The 25,863-nt window shown below is 50.7% G+C and overlaps 1 protein-coding gene across 1 annotated transcript in view; it reads right to left on the bottom strand.

The window, feature by feature from the left end:
* Positions 1–25,863, bottom strand: part of ZNF536 (zinc finger protein 536) — a gene marked incomplete at both ends in the record, with an annotated part of 234,634 nt that overhangs the window by 124,900 nt on the left and 83,871 nt on the right. Inside the window, one exon of the mRNA XM_080828437.1 lies at positions 14,229–15,803. Within this exon, the coding sequence (XP_080684563.1) occupies positions 14,229–15,803 (1,575 nt within the window). The remainder of the gene's footprint in view (positions 1–14,228; positions 15,804–25,863) is intronic.

Genomic DNA, 25,863 nt, shown 5'->3' with positions numbered 1-25,863 from the left:
TCTTAGCTCCAACTTTCCTTCGCTTCTGTCTACCAGACCCAATTTCTGTTTTTTTGTACCCTCCCTCTCTCGTCAACTGGCCTTTTGGCTCCCAGACTCTGTGGGTCTCTCTGTGAATGCTGCTGCATAGCCCCGGCCTCGGGGCTCACCCATCCTTCCAGACTCTCCCACGGATGCCTGACAGAGTGGATGCGGTGTCCAGTCTGGGGGCACCAAGGCCTGCAGGCCCCGAGCTGCTTTCTGTCTCTCTGGGGCTCTCAGGCCTGGGGTGGTGCTGGAAGCTCTGGGCCCATGGGGGTCCCTCTCCCCACCACTGGGAGGGTGCCTCATGTCTGGTCCCAAACCCCCTCCCCCGTGTGTGTTCCAGGACACGGAGGCCGGCATGCTCCCGCCTCATTAACCAGCTCCTGCGTCTCCTGCGATGAGAAGAGCTGAGTTCGTGAACCCAGCCCAGTGCTAGGGAGACCCAGGCACTCGGCCTGTGTCCAGATGAAAAGCGGCCACTTTGCAAACGTGCCTGCTTTGCAAGGGCACTTACCCCAAAGTCCTCAAGAAAATTCCCCTTGGGATTTAAAATTAATTGCCCTGAGTGTGATTTAGAGGCAGCCCATCAAGCCCAAAGTTTTCATGTAAAGCAAGAGCCATGGGTACAAGTATCTGTTCCCACCACTTAACCACTAGATAGATTTTTTTTTTAATCTAATTGTAATCCTTGGTAGCATTAGAAAACAGGAAAGATAGTTCCGTTGGAGCCAACTGGGGTGATTTCTGCGCATCCTGGGAACAGGATCCAAATCGTCACCCAGGCCCCTCCGGAGAGGTGTCCACTCTGGGATGGGAGGACTCCCAACTCAGCTCTTCAGACCGTGGTGAGTACAGACTGGCAAGGATGGGTGATACCATCCCTTGTGACACCCTACCCAGACTCTCTACCCACTTGCCAAGGTCTCAGCGAGTCCCGAGTTTCCATGGGAACTCTGCCCGGGTCCTGCCCAGCAGCAACTGTCCTAAAGTCATTGAAATGTGGGTGACTTGCCAACGTCCAAGTTACTCGCTCTTACACATTTTGTTGTTTCGTGTGCCATTGGGTGGCACACAAAACTGAGACCAACAAGTTCTATTCCGTTGAAAACAGAAAGCTGAGGACTCAAGGGATTCCCACTTGGAGATAGCGCATACTGTCCCCAGTTGGGGGTCTCGCTAGCTAGCAGCGGCTTCGGGGGGCCAAGAGAACTCTGAAGATGGAAGCATAGATAAGGCCCCAGACATGGAGGAAGATGTGTGCTATCCCCATGACCCTCGTACACGCGACCGAGTCTGACGTGAGCCCCTGTCTCTTGGTACCTCCTTCCTCTCCCTCTCCCTGTTGGGGGTGGGGAGGGGGGAGTCGGAAGATCCCAAGAGGGATTACTGTCCTAGGAGGGACACACTGGATTATCACACTGGTATCTGGAATGTGCTTGAAGAAAATGTAATCATGAAAAATACCATCCTCTCAGGCTCCGCTATGAACACAAGAGGTTGAAAATCGAAAAGGAAAGAAAGTCAGATAATCAGTTTTTCTTGCACTACCAGGAGCTCAAAAATCCAGTTGCATTGACTCCCTCTTTAAAAAAATACATAAACGACAAATTCCTCAGTGCTCTTACGGTTTAAGAAAAACGTCTTCAAGAGGAGGCAGGGATCTGTGTGCCCCACACCCTCACACAGTAAATGGCCTTGGCCAAACTGAAATCCCAGGTATCCGTGCAAAGCTGGGCTCCCACGTCGGGGGCCCTGCCGAAGTGAGCGTTCACGGGAACTCTAGGACTGACGGCGTCCTACGGGGTCACCTGGAAATTCAGGGCCGGAAAGGATCATGAAAGCCAGAGTTTGAGACCCAGGAGGTGATTGAGGGGACTTACAGTCACCCTTCCTTTCACCAGTGGGCAAGTGGTGTCCCAAGAGAAGGTTGAGTTGTTGAAGCTCCTAGGAGCTCGACTGCTGGTAGACACCTGATCTCCTGGCCCCCAGACCAGCCCTCCCATCTGGTCTCCAGTGAGCTTCTTTCTAAGCGGAGAGACCATGCACTTTTCAAAATTTAAAACCCACGTTCACTTCCCACAGGGAAATCATGGAATGAGTATCTGTCCTCATCCTTGGTGGCCTTCTGCAGTGCACTGAGGGGGAAAGAACTTTCGGGCTAAGGGGGTCCCACTGGTGGCAGACGTCGTGGGGACCCACCTGATTCTCTTCCAGTTCCTTGGCATGCCAATGGGCTCTTGTTTCTCTTAACTAAATATTCCAGCTGGGAGAAATACCCTAGCTCCTTCAACCCTCTGTGGGCCAATTCTGAGATGAACTCCAGACGGTATCCTAGAGGATCGCTGGAAGGAATGCACCCAGTCCTCGAGCAGTGGCCACTCTCTCACTGACACACCTGAGCGGTTTCCTCCCTCTCCCATGGCTCCCGGGAGCTCCTCCCGCATACAGACTTCCATCCACGTTCTTATCTTAGGGTCTATTTTGGGGAAGCCTCCCACCCCCAGCTAGATCACCGATGGGATCTTAAAAGACCAAGAAGATGAATGGACTTTCTCCCTGACAAGAGCCAAATGTACTCCGAACCCCTAAGTACTCACTGAGGCCCCTCCACCTGCCCACAAAACGTCTGCCTCCAGCCCTGCCCACTCCCGAGTCGCCTCCCCACAGGACACAGAGAACACTCGAGTCCAAGTCAGAGAAAAACGACTTGTCCATCATGTGAAAAGAGCAATAATTTAGGAAATTAATTGCAAATTTACTTTCCCTGCTTGGTTGCCTTTCTCCTTTTATGTGGATAATTGAGAGCATATTATATTAATTTGACAACAAGAGAAGTTCAAAAAGAAAACTTAACCTCGTGAGCAGCAGGTTGCGAGTGGACGGGGGTGTCTGTGGACAATCCCACAACAAGCAGGAGAGACCAACTCGTGACAAAGCCAGCCGGCGGCTGGGCGCGCGAATGGGTGTTTTTGCTAATGAAACAGCTTTGCCGAGCTCCCCAACTTTCACCTTGAAAATGCACACTGTTTGCTCAAGAGGCAAAATCCACTCCTGTGGAGACAAGTCTGCCCGTGTACAGGGGCATGCTTCGGAATGTAATTCAATCATCATGACATCTCGAAAGGGAGACTCTACAGGAGCAAAAAGCATCTTCCGAAGTTTGGGCCCCTCCCCCACCCTGAGAATATCTGAATTTCATCAAAGCAAACATTTTTCCCAGCACGTGTAGATGAAGCAGGGGTCAGGGCACTTTGTCCTCCCATAAGCTGCAGAGTACCTTTCCTTTCCTGGGGCACCCCCACCCTGAGACTGTTACCTCCTTCAAACTTCAGTGTCACCTCCCAGGGTTGGTGGGGGGGCGGGGTCTCCTGTCCACCTCAGATCAGTGAGCCGGCCCTGCCTGGGGAGGGTCAAGGGCAGATCCTGTAGGTGATGCTTGTGGCTGCCCCTCACTGGGGTCCAGACAGTTGGCGTGTGTTATAATCCCGCGTGGGGATGTGGGGTGACAGAGGAAAGAGCATCGCAGCCCCCCACACAGTGCTCTGAAATGAAGTCAGCTGGTACCCAAGGCCCGAATCCCCCCAGCTCCCTCACAGCACACAGGATGTTCCCAAGAACGCTGGATGGGCGGGAAGGGAGTTCTACCCCCAGGCAGGAAGGAGGGGGAGGTGGGAAGCAGGGGTGCTGTGAAATGAGAGGTGGGAGGAGGCTGGGAATCGTTCATAAAAGTGGGAGGATGAGAATCCACAAAGGTCCCCTCTGAGCTTGAGAAGTCACCCCTGGGGAGCGACTCAGGAAAGACCCCCTGCCTTAGAGCCGGAGATGGGTAGAAACCCTGTCAGGGAATGGGTCCAGGGAGGGAGAGAAGACGGCAGACGCAGGGATGAGCTGCCCGAGGAGCCCTCCCACTGTCAGCATGACCACCTGTCCCCTTCAGCGGGACTTCCTCTGTACCCGAGGCCACCGGCCACTCCCTGGGCCCCTGAGTCCCTGCTGGCTGGGCAGCCCGGGGCTGCGGGGTCAGCAAGGCTTCCAGGAGGAGCATGCAGAGTGACTGTTAACGGTGTACGATGCCCAGGGCAATGCGCTCAGCCCTGAGTGGAGGCATGGAGACCCAGCAGCCTTCCACAGAGCCCCCCTCCTCCCACCCGTGTCCCCAGGCCTGAGGCACTGGTCCAGAGAGGCCCCGGGGGTGCCCCCTGCCCACACAGAGTGTATGGTGGTGAGCCCCATCCTGGAAGTTGCACCTGTGGCTTCTGAAACCAGGAGGGAATACAGCACCTCCTCGCCGAGACGCAGCATGCCTGCCGCAGTGACACAGGCCTCCTGGAGCCCTCAGGAGGCGAGAACCCAGGGAAAAGCCTGGGGTGGTTGGGGGGGGGAGGCATTGAAAATAAAGACAACGTCCTCCCGGGGTCCTTCTTTCTGTCAGGGCTCAGGGTGGCCACGTGGGCCTGGGCTGTGTGGCTGTGATCACTTGGCTTTCCTTTGGCCGGGCATTTTGGGATTCCTCCCCCCTTGTCTACCAGAACCCTCAGTGCATCCTCTGGTCCCCCGGACTCTAGTTAGAAGGCAGCTGTGGGCCCAGGGAGCTGCCAAACTTCTTCGAGATCTATGGTTTTCCTGTGGGCTTTCGTCATGGATCCAAAGACTCAGAATCTCTCCCCTCTCTCCCCTCCTCTTCTCCTAAATGAGAGACTGTACTATGGCCTTTGGGTGGGGAGACGACTTGAACAGTTTGCAGACCTCCTGGAAGGGAATGTCCCCAGCGGTCAAGCTGTTACGATTGTCCTGTTGCAAAGGCCAGAATTGTTCAGGGGGACAATCTTGGGCTTCTGTCCCCTCCCACAGGGGACACTTGATTTATTCGGGAGTGTGGGGATTCTGTCATATAATGATAACACCTTTTCCCCCCACAGGACCCATTGAACGGGGAGCCGGGGCGCGAACGGAATTCAGAAGTTTCCCAAACAGCAGCGAGGCTTAGAGGCACTGCAGAAGTGGTGGGGGTCTGAGGTCCATCACGGACAAAACAAAACAAAACAAAAACTAAGCAACAAAAACGGGGAAGCAAATTCAATCCTTCCTGTACCCCGCCCCTCCCATCGGGCGGGGGGGGGGTGCACAGGCCGGGCCAAAGCCTGCGACAGCAAACAGAGGCACAAGCAAAAAAATCTCCACTGACAAAAATCTCCCAACTACGATGATTCCGGGGACCTTCCCATCGAAAACTACCCTTCGCGGGATGTAAAGAAAATGTCGAGGTTTGCTGCACGGAGGCTGGGCATGGGCGGGCTCTTCCACACCTGGGACGGGGGATGGCAGCCTGCCTTGGTTCCCCCTACGCACGGGGCCTGGGAGCAGTTGTGGGAGCTCGGTGCCCGTAGTCACTGGTACAGAGACTTGCTCATGTGTCCCCCCAGCTCTGGCCCACCCACCGCGGCCCCTGCCCCAGACCAGGACGTGCTTGGACACTGGCACACTTAGGAGTTGGTACTTGAGAGGCCCATCTCAAGGTGGGCAGAAAAATGCAACTAACTACCCAGCAAAGAGCCCAGGGTTGGGGGGGGGGTACGGGGTGGGCAGCCCCCTAGTATTCTCTGAATGTCCTCCTGAGGCTTCCAACAGGGAGGACAGCTCGGGGGAGGAGGATGATGGGGGGAACGGGAGTTGGGGAAGGAATTCACATAATGACTCAAAAGTGTACTAATGTTTCACAGCTTTATTTTTATTAGCAATACCAAGATAAGTTATTGAAGCATTTTTAGTATTGTTTTACATTCCATTCATAAATGACCTAACTTGTAACTCAGCATACAGCACACTTATAGATAGAGTTCGACACGTATTCAGAAAGCTACAATTATTAGAACTTACATGCCTTCATTACCAGGAACGCCTTAATATAATCTTCTCATTACTTCCACAATACTCTAGTCCAAAGCACACGATAACCCAGCACCAGGCTCCACACGTTTTGCTTTCCATCTCCACGTCTGAAGGTGTGCGTGCCCAGTCGCCGTTCACTGGAACGTTACTGTCCTCCGTTCCCGGTTAATAGGAAGGCCTGACACATATTAAACTAGCAATAGGACTGCTTAAATACTATGGAGAAAGATAACGACCGTACTTCTCTGTATTCTTCTAAAGTGTTACAAAATGCAGGACAATTCGGACACAAGCGGTAATGCCAACGAGACCCGCCTCGAGAAGCTTGGCGAGCTGGTGTAGCAGACCCCACCCTGACCCGTCAGATTTTTCACAGGTGAAGGGAGCTCCAATGCACCAGCATCTGTCACTCAGGATTCGGGACTTTGAGGGAATTTCCTCGCTCATTCAAGTCACTAAGCCTTCGCGATCCATGACTAATAGAGGAACATATGGGGCAATATTTTTAGCCTCCCTGATTCTCTCCTAGATATACTGTAGGTCGGTGTGGCGTGCATTGGCGTACCTTTGCCAATAGTCATTAGTTATTCAACACACATATGTGTATACATTCTTCTCTTGACTTTACACGATTAACAAGCTGCAGAGAGCCACCGAGGAGCACGAACAGACAAGGGCAGGTCCAGCTAGACCGACTAGAACAGGGGGTGTCACTTACCTGCAAGAAAACGTGCAGATTCGTTAAACAATCCAGAAACCATGGAGGCGAGAGGCCTTTGAAAGCAAGGACAGGGCCGCACTCCCTAATTGTTTAATGGAGTAATGACAATAAAGCAGTATTTATAAAATTTGGTCCTTCCGTCTCTGGCTAAAGCAAGAGTAGTCTACGTGATTAGAGCAGGTTGGCAATTAGGCGTAGAGGTGCTGTTGATCAGCGCTAAGTAATAGGAGATAATTACTACTTATTTGAAACCTGGGCTTTGCACACAACATCTGAATATAAAAAAGAAAGAACCGGATTCCTTCCGTAGCTAAGATGTGGCCTGTAGCTACAAAGCTGTGGGCGCCGACCATCCCTGCGAGTCGGCAGCCAGAGGGGGGCGGAAGCCAGGGATCTCTGCCCTCGGCGTGAGACAGCGAGGGGGTCACGCTGTCGCTACACCGCACGGCGATGGCCGCGCAGGAACAGAGACTTTGCACGTCCCCGGGGACGTGGGTATCTGTTCTGACAACCTCTGCTCTCTCAGCTTTCTCGTCTCCCTCCTGGTCTTAAGTCACTACTTGGAAGAAAAAATGTGTGTGCTTGTGTCTGTGTCTCTGCACGTTTTTTGTTTGTTTGTTTGTTTGTTTTTTGGGTTTTTTTTTATTTTTTGTTTTTTAACCAAAGAGCTCGGCTGCCGTCTTCTCTCACCCAGGCTTCGTCCTGGGCGGGAGGTATCGAGCAACCCAAAAAGAAAATGCATGTAGGAACCGAAGGGAAAGCTCCCAGACTTTTTTCCTGCTTCGGAGGCACTGTCGATTCAGACAGTAGCTTTTGGAGCCAAAAATATGCAGCAAAAGGAAAGGAACATAAACAAGGCTAAATGTCACCAGTGTTTGCCGACTTACAGACACCATCCATTTGTTTGTTCTGAAATGACGAGTGGACCATTTGGCAAATACAATGGTATTCACACAACAGTTCTGTCATCCTGCAGTGCGAACGACATCACGTCAGTGGCATTCCCATTTAATTTAAAAAGAGGGAAGGGGAGGTGGAGGAGAATGCCCAAAGAGTTGGGAGAGGCTGCCTCTTCATCAACACAGGGCCCACAGGAAGGCTCTGGACGAGAGGAGAGCCCGTCCCTGGGAGCTGGTTCCTTTGGGAGATCCCAGGAGATGGCACCTATGCTTTGTCCCAGCAGAGTCAAAGGGACGAGCTCTGTGGTGGGCTGTGAGGCAGCCAGTGGGAGCAGGGCTGGCAGGATGTGGTGATGATCTGTATTAACTTAAAGGATCTGCCCTTGGACTCTAGCACAAGCCAAATGGTCCTCCCAGCTGGGCTCTAACATCAGACCCTAGACACACACTGTTACTGGAACCAGGATGCACTCTGGAAGTCGAAGAACAATCTGCCAATGATAAAGTCGGGCAAAGAAAATGAATACAAAATTGTGCTTCAATCACAGCCTCTGCAAGCCAGTCCCTCCAAGGACCAGCTCATAAAGGAGACAAGAAGGAGGGATGATTGCCCATCCCAGGCTTTCAGTAAAGCGTGGCAGCTCCAGAGGCAACAAGGTCCTACCACAGACATGGCTAACCACCCTCCATGGCGCTGACTGAACGTGGGCTCCCGTACATGTGGTGGGTTTAGGTTTTGTGGTTTTCTTCCTGTGCCATTTTCCTAACTTAAGCTCCTTTCTTCATTAGAACCTGCCGGCTGCTGTCCACCCCTTCAAACTTTGAATCATCCACAAGACCAAAAATGTGCCAGATGCCCTGGTCAGTGCACCCGCAGCCTACACGTGGGCGTCCTCACACACACACGGGGAGTTCGCGCGCTGTTTCCACACGCTCCAGCCAAGGTCCCCTTGGACTTCCCTAACTGACCAACCACGGCCTTTAGCCATTTTTTGGTCAAACACCGAGCAGGAGGGACTTACTTCCTACCTGAAGCACTTGCCTTCTACCCAGAAGGCACGGAATTGGGTAGAGACGGAAATGGTAGGACCCCTACGACAGATGTCATTACAAAGTCCCCAGAACTGCCTTGAAAGCTGAATTTCCCACATACCAAGAAAAGCCATCAGTAACCTATCATGGCAGATGTGAGGAAGTAAAACATACTCTAAAACCTTGAAGGAAAGTAAGGTTGGTACTTGCTTAGTGCCAAAGGGACCACTGCAACCAAAAGTCACTTGCACATTGGGACGTCTGGGTGGCACCGTGGGTTAGGTGTCTGACTCTCGGTTTCTTTTGGCGAGGGCCATGATCTTAGAGTCGTGGGATCAAGCCCTGCGTTGGGGTCCATACTCAGCATGGAGTCTGCTTGAGTTTCTCTCTCCCTCTCCCTCTGCCCTTCCCCTCTGTGCTCACTCTCTGTCTCTCTCTCAAATAAATAAATACATCTTTTAAAAAGGTCATCTGGACATTGGCACCACTCCCTTACAACATCCCCACGCGGACATTCATTTCCACTATAAAACACCGACTCAACCGAGAACCATTTATCCAAGCTCCTTTACATCCATCGTCTGTTCATCCTTCCACTTCTGTCCACCGGTGAGGAAACTGAGGCTCCCAGAGGGCACACTCACCCCTGAGCCAAGACAGAGCTGTGCCTCTGTGCCTACCCTGGCCGTGACCGGGGGGACCTTGGAACTGCCATGAGCTATGGAGGCGTCTTCTCCTGCAAGTCTGAAGTACAGTAGGCAGAGAGGTGGCCTTCCAAGAACAGGCACACTGGGCCATCTGGGTCTAGAAGCCCCCTTTCCTGGGAAAGTCTCTTGTATCTCTGGCTTTGTAGTCCTGGCCCTTCCCGGCACCATCCCCCTGGCCGGTGAAGCCACGGCACACAGGAACCCGCGTGTCCCCTCTAGGGATGACACAGAAGCACACCCCTCTTTACACTGGAACCGGTGACAGCCCGGGCAGGCTGATATGTGGGCCCAATCCAGCCCATCGCCTGCTTTACTAAATAAAGTTTTATTGGAACACAGCCACACCTATTTGTTTATCACTTATGGCTCCTCTGACGCTGTGGGGCAGAGTCCAGTGGCCGTGACCGAGACCACACAGCCTGCAATCCTAGCTTATTTCCTCTCCGGCCCTTAAAGAAAATAGTTGCCAACCCCTGCTTTAGACTGTGTAGCCACTCGAGGGTGAGTATTTTCAGACTGTCTATGCTGGAAATCAGCGCGGTTTTTGGAGGACGGAAGTCGCATTTTAAGAGCGTTCCACTTGGATGTCCTGGTTCATTGGATCAGACGTCTTAGAATAGATGAGGCGAAGAGGTTTCAATGGACCCTGTGTTCTTTTTAGAGGAGGGTTCTAATTCTCTCATTGCTCTGGAAGCCCAAGGAACCCTTAGTCTCAGGCACAATTTGGGACAGGGAAGCCAGCTTCCCAGTCACCTGCGAATAATAAATAGGGACTACTGGGACCTTAGTTGCTAATGGCCGTGCCTCCCACGAGCTTCCCCTGGGGCCTGGTGGCTGCCTCGGTCCAGAAGCTACTGCGCTAGGGCTCATGGCCGTGACAGGCATGCCGGTGGCGTCTCCTTGCTCTGCCTGTCTTCCCTCGTGCCGATCATTCCAGAGCATCGAACGGCAAAGAGGATCGTGCCCTTCTCACTGCCTCTCTCTTTGAGGCTTCCCGTCAGCCTTACGCCTGGGCCCACCAAAAGACCCAGGGCAAACTCTGTTTGCAAGACTCAACACACAATGACCCCCAGCCATCTGTCCCAGGTTTGAAAGGCAAAGAGTAAGGGTGATCTGGTTGCTTTCCAAATCCACAAAGTGGAGTGAGACATACTCTGTACCCTTGCCATGCTCTGGAGCCAGCCCTTCAGGTGCTGCGCAGACTGGCCTTTGTGCTGTCTGGGGCACGCAGACACCCGTGCCTCCCATGCTCTCTGACCTCCAAGCCGCTGGCTGACCCACCCGTTCATCAAAGTTTCTCAGACTGGACAAGGCCAGTGCCTGCCTTGTCCTATCAGTGGCTGTGAGCGCTGCTCCGATCTGCCCTTACTCTCTAATTAAATACTCATGTGGCTCCTGTCCCATTACAGGACCAAGGTCAAATCTATTCCAACAAACCCGAGGGCACATCCAAGTTCTTTAATGGCACTCAATGACCTTGTATGTCATGTTCTTCAGTAGGATAAAGAAATGCGGGCTATGCCTGGAGTCTAAAAGACACCTCAAGAAAGGGAAGCTTTAACTGGAGTGGGATTTCGCCAGATGAAATTGGGCCCATAGCGGGATCTGACCCATTCTAGAAACAATAGTGTATGTCCTCCAGCTTAATTCAAGATGACTCCTCCTTGGGATCTTCTGTGACACATTTCTGGGGGGCGAATGTTCTACTGTCTACGGAAGGACCTTTTAGAAAGCTCACCGATGGGCTCTGAACATTGACACATGCGACAAGGCTCTCCTGCTCAATGGGCTGGGGTGGCCCCTTTCTTCAACTCTCTCTTTGAAACGCACTGGCTAGGAATGGGCAGGTCTCACTGGCCAAGGACCCCAGGTCCAGGATGCCAAGGAACGTTAAGACCAGAGTTTTAACAGTTAGGAAGCAGGCATGCAGAATTAGGGAAGCAGGGCCTGGAAGTCGGGCCACAACAGGAGTATCACCTACAGACTTCAGAGCTACACACCACCTCCTCCAACTCACCAGCCTGGGTCAGAGCTGTTGCTGCGCTCTGTGGGGAGTCTGCGTGATCCGAACAAGACTTTTTATACTGATGCTTCTTCAAACACTTTTATGCCCCATGAGAATAGAAACAGACGGACATTAGCTCCTCCTACAAGCCTGTTTCTAGGGGCATCAAAGTGGGGATTTGGGTTTGCTAACTAGACAAAATCAGACCCCAGACTCTCCTGAGATGAGAAATACCAGAATAATTCTTTGGTTTGGCCAAACCCAGCTTCTAGAGGAAACCAGATATCAAGCTGGTGGTTCCGTTTGGAAATCCACATTCACTTTGCATGGAGCAGAGAAGAAGGAAACAAAATCAGGAATATTTGATTCCTTGTGCCAATATCATTTCCAATCTTGCAAAGTCAAGCCAAGGGCGGTTTGAAGTGTTCAGCTATCATTTGTGCTCCTGGCAATGGTAGAAAGACAGTAAGCTGGACTGGGAGGGAAAAAAGCCCCAAATGCCCATTCTGAGCCCAGTGGGATTTCAGCCCCCCGGTCCCCGCCCAGACATCTTAGGAAGAATGAATATGCCTGGCCCTCCTAGGCCCCAGGACACAGAGCAGCCGGTAAGAAAGTAAGAAGAGGGTTTGATTATGGCAGGCCACATACGGGAGTGGGGGAGTGAACACTGCACAGGGTCAGGCTAGTCCCAGAGGCAAGAGGATGGAGCTCAAGAACCAGGGCAAGGCCTCCCTTGCCTGCTCCCAAGCTCAAGCAAGAGGATACAGAAGCAATGAGGTCCGAATGAAAGGCAGAACATGTGGTCGCAAAAATAGGCAGTTTACGGCCAGAATCTGTTTTGGCGTCTTCCCACGAGTGCAGAGGAGAGCAGGAGGGCCTGGGCCCTGACTTGGACCCTGAATAGGAGGGCCTGGACCCTGATGCCTGGTTTTTGCTTGGCTGGACTGAGGGTCCTCCTTCCCCTTTCCAGCGAGGGGCCACAACATGTACCCCGGGACCTGTTGCCCAATGGTTGAAAGGTTAACCAAGCAAAGTTTTTTTTGCATATACCCCAGAGCTGTTCGGGGAGAGCGGTGAGCTGCTCTTTTGGGAGGGGAGAGACGTGTCTAAGGGCTGCGGTTCAGAGGACCAGGCTCACTAGAACAGGCTCCCTGATGCTGCCTTCCCCTCCACCATCCCCTGTGCCGAAGGATACCAGTGCACGCTCCTCCGAGGCAGGCAAGCCTTCCTTCGGCATTGATAGGAAGATGGGAGAATTAATAGGGGTAGTATGAGCTCATTTCAATAAGAATGAGCTTAGGAACATGCCAGGTTTTGATCTTTTCTGATACATGGATTCCTGGCAGGAACTGTGGCCTTACATAGGTATTTGAAAGAACTGAAAATAGACTTTAAAACAATCCCCAAACAACAATAAGAGAAGAAAAGTCACAAACTTAAGACAACAATGAAATTAAAAAAAAAAAAAAAAGACTTACACACTGTTCCCCCAGGAAGAAAAGGGGAAAAACACTGGACTGACATAAAACCCTTTTCTCCTTCTTTTAAACACTGTTTTTAACTGCTTCAAAAGTAATGAATTATATGTGGGTAAAAATAGAGCTGGGGTGCCGGTTAATGGGGCCTTGTGAATCATTCAGCATAAGGAACCGTCAATATTTTTTTGAGCTGTCAGAAATCCATTTAGTGATTTTTGACAATTCAAAAAAAAAAAAATACTTCGGACTACTTGATCCAGTTCTTAGTGAATTAGGGAAGGAGAGGGGAAAGGAAATATACCGATTTAAATTATGAACCAAGCCCAGCTTCCTGAATTCTGCTCTGTGCTCAAAGCAACATCAGAATTCAGAGCTTAAGAAATACCCCCCCCATTTTTCCTTCTCCCCCTTCCTCCCATCCTTTCCTCCTTCTCTCCTTTCCTTCCTTCAACAGGTGCAGTCAAGTCACAGACATCCGTTCATAGACTAAACGTGGAAAGGTCCCACGATCATTTATCTCCAGGGGGGACATCCAGGGGCTGGCGATAATATACCGGGCTTCTATTCGGAGAAAGGCTTTCTGGTACGAGTGTCTGGGTGCCCAGAGAATGTCTTTGATCGTCCCCGCCCACCCCAACGTTCATTTGATCCAATTCTAGGCTTCACATTTATTATGACGTTTTAAGATCTGGAATTACTTTGGGGTAACCATATTCTTGAAGGACATAAAGAAGTGCCAATTTGCTAACAAGATCAGGCAGGCATAAGTCCAAGACACGTGGGATCACAACCCTGCTAGCCAGGGCTTTCACAATGCACATTTCTCGTCAGAACAACGGACAGACAGGTGAAGATACAGAGGGACAGAAGGCAATCATAGAAGGCCAACGTCACAGTACCTGCTGTTCGGAATGTCTAAAGATGAGTCACAAACACCCCAAAACAATCTCCCTGGTTGGAGAGAGGATCACTTTATTTCTATAGTGTGGTTAGTGTGATAGGATTTTTCGTACCCTCTAAGTCGATACAAAGAAAAGCTTAAGGAAGCAGGTTTGGCTTAGCAAAGCAGGAAGCAACTGTCTTTCGCCGTCTTACGCAGAAGTTAAAAATACTGAAGGGTTTGCAAGTTACCGTGTCTTTCTGGTTTTGTTTTTAAAAATATTCTCCCCCTCGAGTTAGAGATTAAAAACAGGAACAGTGCGCACTGTGAGACCCCAACCCCCCTCCGCGCTTTCCGTACAGGCATTTCGGGTCACCCGGGTGGGAACCCGAACGCAAAAGCGGGCGTGCTAGAACTTCCAAAGGAAATCGACTCTCGTGATTGTCTACACTGCACATTACAGCATCGCTGGGGTGTTTTCATGGTTAGTTCGAAATGTGCTAACGGAGGAGTCTACCTCATTTTTTAAAAATGCACAATTCAGCACTGATGTTTTGGGAAATGAACTAAAGGAAGAGGATTCTAAAACTTACCACACAAGTCTGGCCTCTTGATACATCCAGAATTTGCTGTGCTACTCGCAAGTCCGTTAAAGGCTGCTAAGCCATCAGAACTGTAGGCCCTGAGGACCGACAGCATGTTCATCGGCTTCTCCAGGCCCGGGGGCCCCCGCTCCGGCTTGGGCAGGCCCGCCGAGGGGTCCTGGGCTGGAAGCAGGCCTGGGCCGTGCCACTGCTTCTCGGGCGCCGGGGGCACCGGCGAGACTAGTCCCCGGACCGGCTGAGGGGCACCCGCAGGCAGCAGGCTGTCGCCGCCGTCGCCGCCGCCGCCGTCCTTGCCGAGGGCGGACTGGGGTTTGCTCGTCATCTCCGGCTCGGTCTCCAGATCGTCTTCGTCGTTGTTCTCTCCCTTGGAGGAGTCCATGTCCTCCGAGGAGGCGATGTCGGAGAGGTCGTCGGTAGCGTTCTTGCTGGCGGTCTCGGGGATCAGGATCGGGGCGTCATCCTCCGCGTGGGCCTTCCCGTCGGGCTCCTGGGCCGGGCAGGAGCTGGAGGTGCCCGAGCCCACCAGGCCTGGGTAGACGCCAAACTGCTTGTAGAAGTCTGACGGGAAGTTGCAAAACGCGGGGTCCACCAGGCCCGGCCACGTGCCGCTCTTGGGCTCCCCCAGAGTCTCCTTGCCCAGCCCCGGGGCCGTCTTCTCGGAAGCGGCCTCTAGAGGCCCCATCAGGCCGGAGAGCGCCATCTCTTTGTTCGACTGCGCCGAGGGCAGGAGGGTCACCTTGCCCGCCTCCCGGGCCTGGTCTTTGCAGTTGACCGTCACCCCGACGGCGCTGTCTTTGCGCTTTGCCTTGCCCAGGTGGTTGGCCTGCAGGTGAAGGGCCATCAGCTCCATAGATGAGGTCGTGAACGCGCAGAACAAGCAGCCGTGCCACGCGATGCTGTCTTGCACGGTCACCGATGAGCCCGGCAGCGACGCAGCGTCTGGCCGCACCGACAAGTCCAGAGGCTCGTACTGGGATTTCTCCGACTTCCTGGGGACCGCCTTTGCGCCAGCTTTGTCCTCCCCGCCGTCCGGCCCATGCACCTTCATGGCCGGAGGGTCAGACGGGCCTTTGTCCTTCAAGTCTTTCTCCTTCTTCAAGGAGCTTAGGACAAAGCTGTCCATGAAAGCTTGCAAGGAGCCCTGGAAATTCACACCGTTGCTCACGATACTCTGGTAAGCTCTTCCGATTTCCGAGAAGTGGGCGCTTTTGGAAGGAAGGTCTGCGCCTTTCAGTGTGTCCGAAGGGGCCTCGGAAGTCATGCCGGTGGCCTGCCCCGAGTGATCTGCGGACGAGAGCACGCCTGCTGTCCACTGCTGGGAAGCAGGGCCGCCTCTGAAGTCGATTCCGGGGAGACCCTTGAAGGCTCCCCTCAGGATGTCTGGTCTGATAAACAAAGCGGCTTTGTTGGACAGCTCGTCCCTGTGGTCTTGGTTTGGGGGCTGTCCAGACAGGGGCCCGGCTCCGTTCTGCCGCTCCCGGTGGTGCCGCTCTAAGTGGTATTTTAGGGACGCTGACTGGGTGCCCGCATAGTCACAGTGGGGACATTTGTAAGGTTTCTCACCTGCGAGAGTTCGGTATAAGGAGAGAGAGAGAGAGAGAGAAAAAAAAGTGTTTATCTCATTTTGGTGTGCCGAACAAGGCTAGAAGGATCAACATTTGTTCTTGGAAACAAAGCAGCTCAAACTAATAATTAGTTAGAGAACAACTGTTTTTTAATAGAAGAATAATTCGTACTCTTAAGCTTTTTTAATGATTTTGTACCATTTGGGACTATTCAGGAATGACATACTATCTACACACAATTAGCTATCTTTTTCTTTATCTAACATGTGAAAACGGCTGTAGATTTAAAAGCTATGATTATGAAAATTAAGCATAATAATTTCAACCACAGTGATCATTAAAAGTAGAAGTTTAAAAAGACAAAGTATGTAACAAATGGGTGGTTGCAATATTTTGTGTATACAATAGCTCTAAAATTTGTTTAAATTATACACATGGAAACCATTTTTAAACCTAAAAATTTTATGGCACTGTTACGCAAGACTGAAATGAATGATTTAAGTCTCGCTCTGCAGTAAATCATGGATATAATTAGCAAATGGCATACTGCACAAGTAATTTATCATTATTTGGAGGGCACCATTCCAGACGAGCTCAGATATCTGCAGACCTACTGCATTGTTTCTAAATAAAGAACTATAAATACCGATTCCATAAAATATTAATACCATTACCGTGCATTATGATTGCGGCATGTAAAGACATATAGTTAAGATAAAAAGCAGTCAATAAAACTTTAAAGAAAATGAGTAATAAAAAGGTACAAAATATATTTAGTTTCTGTATTTGAAATTAACATTATCTACTGGTCTTTGTAGTGCCTTAAATTTGTACTAATGGCAAACCTAACGCTCCGGTAGTAAAATGTGTAATTTACCTATAATAAGCGCTTTCTAGAGAATAAAAATAGCTTTAAAGAGTGTTTTAAAACATATAAGATCATTTTCATGAATTAAATATTTATTTAAATTCAACACCCAACTTCTATTGTTCTTGCCACCATGGAAAAGCTACCATAATGGACAGCCGGGACCTGCCCGCGTTGTGGGCTAGAGGAAGGGGAGGAGAATAAACAGATGTGGATTTAAATATATTCCAGGAATTTGTTTGCAATCCGGGGTCTTTTCTAGACTTTGGAACCGAAAAGCTCCCTGGAAGAAATGGGGCTGTGGCCGTCCGTTAGCTGATTCCCGGCGGCGCCCTGTCCATAGACACAATTACTCCTCCCAGGAAACTCAGTGTTCCCCCAGCCCTTCCGCCATTGCTAGTGTAAACCAGACCGATGTAAAAGCAACAGCAAATCATCGGTGAGCGGTGCATCCCAGAGACATTTTACCGGGCCCCAGTGGAGTCTCCAAGGCACGGGGCATTTGGGGGTAACAGAGTTGAGAGGAGGGGAGAAGGATTCCTGGGTACCGTAAATAAGAAGCCCACCCGCCCAGGTTCTGAGCAGGGGACTCCGTGTCATCTCCAGATTTCGTGTTGGAACCTTGGAGAAGCCATGTCTGCCTCTCCAAAATGGTGGCTCTGTGCTCCTCACTCACTCCTGCAAGCTGGGAATGTATTTCTCTAAAAGGAAAGATCCCAGCTGCCTCTGGCTAGACCAATGACATGGATCAAGCAGAAGACTCTAGCCTTGTTGAGCTAAAGGCATCTATGGCCTCGGACACCGTTCTCCCACTTCTTGGGGTCAATCCCTGTGTTAGACTCAGATTCACCCCAGCCATGCTCTTTGAGCATCTCATCAGAGGCCAGGTAACTCTTGGTGGCACGAGCCCTGTGCACAGGCACTTCTGAGCTAACCTGGAAGTCCGATGGCCAAGTGGGAGCAGGAGCAGTTACTGGAGCTGAGGGGGTAGTAGTCGGGCTACAGGAGAGCCTAACCAGGGACTCAGAATCCTGCCTCCCCAGGTTAGCGGGAGCCTTGTGGAGGGCCCTGCACTGAGAACTGGCAGAGGTGAGGCCTGCAGGTACTGGGTGAGACTCAGGTTGCATTTCAGAAATGCACCTGGAAATCATTAAAGTGCATCTGGCAAAGGGTTTGCCGAGAATGCACGGGCATGCATTAGCAGGAGCTACAGAGGGAGAGCGTGGACTTCTGCCTTCAGGCCTCAGTGGGGTGAGGGGCGGGGACCACAGGGATGCCCAGGGATGTCCATTTCCAAAGGACACACACTTGCAATGTGCACCAGAACAGTGGTTCTCAAACTCGACCGTGCATTAGAATCAACAGGAGACTTTAAGCCATTACTTATGGAACCCCATGCATGGTTCTCACCCTTGAGGTCTGGGGATTCTGATGCGGGGTAAAGAGTGCATTTTGAAGAAGCCAAAGTGAAACTGCTGGGGACCTTTAAAAGATGCTGATACCTGGTTCCACCTCCAACTCCAGAAATTCTGGGCTCACTGGCCGGGGATGAGGGCTGCAATTTGGGTCTCTCAAAGTCCCCCATGTGGGCTTCTGCAGATCCTGGGTGGAGAAGCACTGCGGGGCTCCCCGGGTGGACACTGCGGGATGGCTTAGCAGGGAAGGTGGTCTGCTATGGACCCTAGGAAGTGTTTGGAGTGTCTGTACTGGGGACCAGGGCCCCATGTGATTTTCCACTGCCCAGGGCACAGGATTCCTACCTTGGGACCTTTGCATCCTCAACCTCTAATGTAGGAAGGTGGTACTCCCTAAGCCTTAGTACTCCCTAAGGCTCGTGTCAGCTCTAAAACCCACCTCAAGAGCAAAACTAAGTCTCCTGAATGGGGTCAGAGACCCATGTGTGCACCCACACACCCAGAAATGTGCGGGTCCATTCACACACAATGGTTTCTTTGAAAAGATTTTATTTATTTATTTGAGAGAGAGAGAGAGCATGAGCAGGGGGAGGGATAACGGGAGAGGGAGAAGCAGGCTCCCCACTGAACAGGGATCCTGACACAGGGCTCGATTCCAGGATCCCGAGATCTTGACCTGAGCTGAAGGCAGAGCTTAACCGGCTGAGCCCCCCCAGGTGCCCTGACACACAATGTTTTGACTGAATGAATGATTGATTACCTTCTACTCCCCAAGTAGAGAGGGCAATTGAGTGAGGAACCAAAGAGATAAGGCCCCAGTTCCCATCGCTTTCAGTGGAGACAGATCATAGAGTTGCTAAAGCAAGTGGAGCTCACACACATACACACCACATACACCACACTCACATACATACATCACAATCCAACACGTGCACAGCCTTCATACACACACACCATACACCACACACATACCCACACACACACCACACACACTCATAGGCCACATGTGCACACTTCACATACAATACATGCACACACACACTACACACACATCACACATATACATTATCACACACAGACACACATGGCACACACCCACCACACACTCATATATCACATGTGTACATGGTACACACATACACCACACATACATATCACATGCACACTACACACATAACACATGCACACACTATACACACAACACACATACATATACATACACACTCACACACATACATATCACACACTCATACACCACACACGTACACTACACACACACCCCCACAGACATCACACACACATACACACATAACACACACCCATCACACGTGCACACCACATACACAAATACATACCACACACACACACACACACACACACACACACCCCCCACATACATAACTCACAAAGCGCAAGGAGATAAACTTCGGTACAACCCACTGCTCTTTTAAAGTTCAGAATAGGGGCATCTGGGTAGCTCAGTCGGTTAAACGTCTGATTCCTGATTTCAGCTCAGGGCATGATCTCAGGGTTGTGAGATTGAACCCCACGTCAGGCTGCGTGCTCAGCGGGGAGTCTGCTGGAGATTTTTCTCTCCCTCTGCCCCTCCTCCCACCCCACGCTTGAGCTCTCTCTCTCAAATAAATAAATCTTTAAAAAATACAATGAAATTTGGAACAGGCCTTGGCCTCCACCATTCCAGGGAAAACAGGCCATAGCTGAGAAAAAGGAAGAGCTCATTCTTAGCATCGGAGTCTCCAAGCGTCCAGGACCTGCTAGATGAAGGGCTATTTAGTGAGTCTTCAAGGGTTATTTTGGCTGCACATGACACACACAGACTCTAGAAACCCCTCCACTGGCCTTTCTCTACCTCCTGCTCACACCAGAGGAAGGACCCCTCTGCACGGTTCCAACTCCTGTCTTGCTCCCTAAGGCTGTGTCTGGGTGATACTCCCTAGCACCCCAATTCCCAGAGAAATGCTCCAGAGCAAAGCTCTAGGGGACAAATCCACCCCTTTGGATTTTTATGTTTTTAAAAAACCAAAATCCTCGCTTTTATTTTCTTTATAACCCTGAAACGATAACCACTACGGCCCTCTCCTTGAAACCTCCCGCCCCTCACCTTCCCGGGCTTTGTCCCTGAGAAGGCAGAAGGGATTGTTCCGCCCACAACCAGCACCCCCGTGGCTATGTTCCTGGCCAGGCAAACCCCTGCAAGGAGTCATCTGGGACGGGCGTCTCCTGGACATCCCCAGGCAGCCCGAGGGGCTCGCCGTCCATGGGAAACCTCCTGGCGGTTAGCAAGACAGGACTCCCCGCAAGGGAACATTTCAGAGTGCTGGGGGGGGTGAACCCCTAACACCAGCCTGGACTAGGTGGGGAGAAACCTGTCAGTGCCGTTAGCAGGCTTTGAGGGTGGTCAAACCCTTCTCTCAGGTTTGGTGACCAACGGCTGCCCAATCTCCCGGTGCTGAGAGAGGCTTCGTAGTCCGGGTCTCCGTGACTGGCCACGTGCTTCGACCCCAGCATGCTGGGCAAACTCGAATGAAGCCTCGGGCTTCGGGCAAGGAATGGGTCAGGGGGCCACCCAGCATTCCCCACACAGCCCTGCGGCACAGGCAGACCCAGACCCTGCCAGCAGCTCAGTCTAGATGAATGATTGGCCACTTGGGCCACAAATTGGCCCAAATCTACCCAGAGGATCCCTGAGACTGCCCCAAGCTTTGTAGGGGGTCATGAGTTCTCCAGCCGCCCCACGATGTCCAGGATCTGCTATGTTTTCATCTGCCTATGGTTGGAACCAGACACTGGGATGTCTTCAGAGACAGGCCGATCACAGGGGCATGCAGAACAGCAGGTAAGGGGTAGATGGCTGTCCTAGAGGGCAGCCACCACCGACACCAAGCAGCTGGGGACATGAGGACCTCTGACATCTTCTAAGAAAAGCCCCACACCCAGATTTCTGCGTGCAATATCCTGGTTTTTCAATGGTGGCATCTGCTTTAAAACCTCAAACATGGTCAAGGGCCCCAGCACTGTCATCTGCAGTCCAAGCCCACACAGGGCAGCCCGTTTGAAGACCGAATCAGGGAAAAGGATGCCCAGTACTGAGCTATTCGCCCACTGGGGAAAGCAGGTGAGGACACCGGTGGCCTTCTCTGGGGGAACCTCTCGCAATATTTTAAAGGAGTAAGATATGGGCACAAACGGTACATTTCTAGAAAAGAGAGGGTTGCTCGAAAAGGCCTACTGAAATAAAAAATCATCAGTTCATCATTCCAACAGATTAATGAATTACTGGAAACATCTCACATTAAAGCTGCTACCCATGGACACATGGCACAAGATGTATATTCAACTTTGGGATAACATTGATAACTTCTCCCAGTCTCTGTACCATAAATTTTTAGAAACATATGACTGAGGGGTTTAATTAGTTCATTGTACCTATTTTTACATGAGCATGTCTTTCATCATGCTGAGCCTCTACTTTGCACTCGACGAGCCCAAGGAACCTTCACCGTTCTGGGGGAAGTTAGTTTGGCCCTCGTTTGAGTGGAGCGAACCCCCAAGAGCACCTCTCCTAAAAGAGCGGGCAGACTCACACTACTCTCCTCGGAAATCCCTTTGGGGAGCTCTTAAGGAGGGCTTCACGCTTCTAACATGTGTGTGTGCTAAATCTCTAAAAGTGTTTTAACTTTTAAGTCGAGTAACCGAATATTTCCCTGTATTTGCATCCTCTATTTGATATTTATTTAGTCTTTCTACATGTCTTTACTTAGTTAATACCAGGAGAGATAAATACGGTGGTGCCTTCTCAGCAGAGCTTCAGTACATTAATATAAATTGTACACTAATTCCCCCAAAGCATATATATGTTGTAAACCTGAAGACTTTTCACACAGCTGCTTATTGCTAAACAGTGCCTTGTCCAGAAGGGGACAATCTGTGTCTCTAATTGCTGTCACTGAAGCCGAGATTCATTATGTGACTTTCCCATTAAAATGTGAGCATTAATTTGTATAATGAAATATCACCCACTGCAGTGTTCATTAGCCATGCCCTACTGTATACGGCACATTGTTAGCTACCTAGAAACTGTAGTTAATTTCACTAATGGATATTTCCCTACTTAGTGTTTGGTAGGAAATTTATACTGTAACATTACCTCTTAAACTTTTAAGGAAATTTAAATTCAATCAATTATTTTCAACAAAAGTTTGGGATGTCATTAAGGCAGGAACAGGGAGGTTGGGGGACCGCAGAGGAGTAAAATGGGCTTTTTCGTTCATCTTAGAAATGAAAAAAAAAAAAGGTAGAATTTTAATTCAAAACAAAAAGGGGAAAAAAGAATTATTTTTTGGGCAAGCAGATCTTTTTTTTTTTCCCTGTCATTATTCAGGTGGCTGTCCCCAACTAATGACAACAACACATGCTCTCCTTTTAGAAAAAAAAAAAATGAAGAAAGTCCCCATTTTAGCCAATCTATTTTTGAATATTTATTCAGTGTCCTTTCATGACCATTCAAAATAGCCTGATTAACTTAAGCCAGGAGAGGAAAGAGAGAAGCATTAAAGGTAAGGGATGTGGACATCAGGGGTTAGGCACCTTGGGTTAGGCCCACTGAACTCGCATTTCCACCCACATCTAGAGACCAGCTGGCCCTTGGGAAGCTCTTTGAAGATGAAAGATAGTTTCCAAATCCACATGCAGTGGTCACTTATTGTCTTCTGACACGGTAAGTCATTCCACCCCACCCTCCACACTTTCAGGTGCCAAAGTGGCTGCTTCCCTGCCTCACTGCCTCCCTAACCTCTCTGTGCTGATGGGGAAACTGAGGCATGTGGGTGTCAAGGAGGCCCGGCCGCAGGCCAGTCTGAGTTAGGGGTAAAGGAGGAGCTGGGGTGTACAGTACTTCCCTTTTACATCGCCGGGAGGCTGCGTCAACACACCTTGTGGGTACAAGTCACTTCCTTTCCTCCCGCTGGTTATGGTGTGGACACACACTGTCAAAGAAATGTTGCATTAATTCCCTAAAACAGGCCCAAAAATCCACCCAGCAAAGTAAAAAAAAAAAAAAAAATCAATACAGCACAGCCATAAGGAGACAGATCTGGATTGCACCCTGCTGTCAATGCTAGGAGACTTGGAGTGGGTCACTTCCCATCTCTGGGTGGCCCCTGGTCACCGGGATGCTGTGAGGGTTGAGGAAGGAAATCACGTGCAGGGCTTGGCACAGTGCTGGCCACTGTTCATAATATCGTTCTTATTACCCTGTCCCTATGGGCCGCATTTTCCTGCGACCAGCTGGTAGCTACCATGCTGTGTAGACACAGCCTCGGTCAGGAGACAGGATGATCCCGGCCCCCGCCCCCAGCTGGGCACACATGCCTTGGAGGGTCCTGCAGGACATAAGGGTGGTCCTTGCCTGGGAATAAGCATGCACTCGAGAGCCAATGAGGGCACCCCATCCAGTGTCTGCATCACGGAGACGCCCTCCCTGCAGGGGTGAACAGAGCTGGGCGTGCCCACCGGCCCACCCTGCCCACGGCCGAGAGCCCTTGAAAACCACCTCTGGCTTCCCTGCGCAAATCCATTTTCATAAAGAGGTTCTCAACTCCGGGCTGGACCAATGCATGCAACACATCAAAACCAGATTAATAAACCACTCGCATAATTTGAGAGGGGGAAAAAAAACTAATGAGATTTATTTTTAATTAGTCCCTGAACTTTCGTGCCTCCAAGTTTTCATGAGTGAGGTTCCTTATTACATTTCTCTACAATGGTCATTCCGGAGACGACAGGGAGCCTCCTAGGGAAGCCAGCGCACAGGGGAGCCACCGGAGGGGACCCAGCCTGGAGTCCCGCGGCCAGCATGTGGGGTGACATACGTCTGGGGCTCATGTGGGGCACACACCCCCATCCGGCCTTTCAGAGACCGACTGATCAGCACATGCCTACCTCCTGTACGCAAACTGGACACACGGGGCTCTGGGGGTCTCCCTGAGATGGAGCTGGAGGAGGGGGCAGGGAGGGAAAGAAGGAAGTGCATTTTCAGGCAACCCATCATGAAACAACTGCCCAGCCTCGGTCGGGGGCCACCTAGGAGACATCCCTGCCTCCTATAGCTCATTAGGATTAAACGCTTGCTGCTGCACCCCCATGATGGTTCATTTTGTGTGTCTACTGGTCATGTGCACCCAGACATTTGTTCAAACATTACTCTGGGTGTGTTTGGGAGGATGTTTCCAAATGAGGTGAGCTACCTGAATGGGCTGACAGAGTAAAGCAGATTGCCCTCCCCAGCGTGTATAGTATATGGGGCGGGGAAGGGGGGATCTCATCCAGTCCCTTGGAGGCCCCAACAGAACAAAAGGCTGAGTAAGGGAGAATTCACTCTCTCGGCCTGTCTTCCAGCTGGGACTGCCACCTTCACTTGCTTGTGGACTTGGGCTTGGACTGGGACTTTCCCCACTAGCTCCCTTGGGTCTGCCAGCTTGCCTCGCCAAATGCCAATCCTAGGATGTCTCAGCTTCCATAACTGACTGGGCCAATGCTTTATAATAAATCCCTTTACATACATACATATATATATGTATGTGTGTGTATATATATACACACTATTTTTAAAAATATAAAATACATAAATATTTATATATACCTATATACAACCTATTATTTGATTATCTATAATATATATTACATATACATAGGGCATATTGTACATTATATATACCATTTCTCTAGAGAGCCCTGACACCATTTCCTTTCTGAGCCTGCGCTGACGGGCTCTGAATTCAAATCACCGGCGTGGACACGAGAAGACCAATGACACACATCCAGTGACCGGATCTTAATCAGCCCCAGAGACTGTGAGAAACGGGAAAGCAGCTCAGCCTACCCTGGGTGGGCAGGAATCAGCATCTGTCCCTCCAGAGCCAGGGTGGGGTGGCCTCTGGGAGGTGAGGCCCCGGAGTCCTCCGCGTGCCTCCGTCCAGCCCGCATGGATCTGGCTGTGGCTCAGGGGCCGGCAGAGACGGTCTAGCTCTCCTAGGCTCTCCCTAGCCCCCAGGTGTTCAAGGCAACCTGACGGGGCATCTACTCAGCACCTCCCTAATACACAGGTGTCGGGAAGAGGAGGGCAGTAATTGAGTGAATGTGTAGTGGAGTTAAAAAAGGAAAGCGGTTTTTACCCGTGGCTGTTATATGATCGAGACGGCTCATAAAGATGGAGCAGAACAGGAAAACACGGTGAATGTACCACCTCATCTCCCGACCAATTAAAACATATTTATTACACACTGGATTCTTAAATGTGCTCGTATGGGCCCATTATGGAAAAACTTCAGAAGATGGTATTTTGGAAAACACGGATTCGGTTTCACAGGCGGCTGCCCGCTGGCCATGTCGCTTCGGAATCCAAGAACACGGAGAGAAAGGGGCGAGGCGGCGTAGGACGCCCCCACAACCGGAGCCCAGGGTCCCCTGGTTCCTTAACAAATAGCTTGATTTTGATTTTTAATTGCTCGTGTAATCTACACTTCAACATTGTCGTAATGGATGTTTATTTTGGTGATTTAGAACATGTAACACTTTCTGCTCTATTCAAATGCACGAGTATAAGCATTTTCCAACTTCTTTGTTCTTTGATAAAAAGGAAATTGATCTTTATCTGGTTACCATTCTGCCTTTTAAACACAGCAAATGCTGTTTCTGAGGGGGGCTGGCGATGTGATGTTTCCATGGCTTCTGTCATTTTCTCCCTTATTCCAGGA

Source organism: Martes martes, assembly GCF_963455335.1.
Source record: "Martes martes genome assembly, chromosome: 17".
NCBI classification, from domain to species: domain Eukaryota; kingdom Metazoa; phylum Chordata; class Mammalia; order Carnivora; family Mustelidae; genus Martes; species Martes martes.
This window is presented reverse-complemented; position numbering and strand designations above follow the sequence as displayed.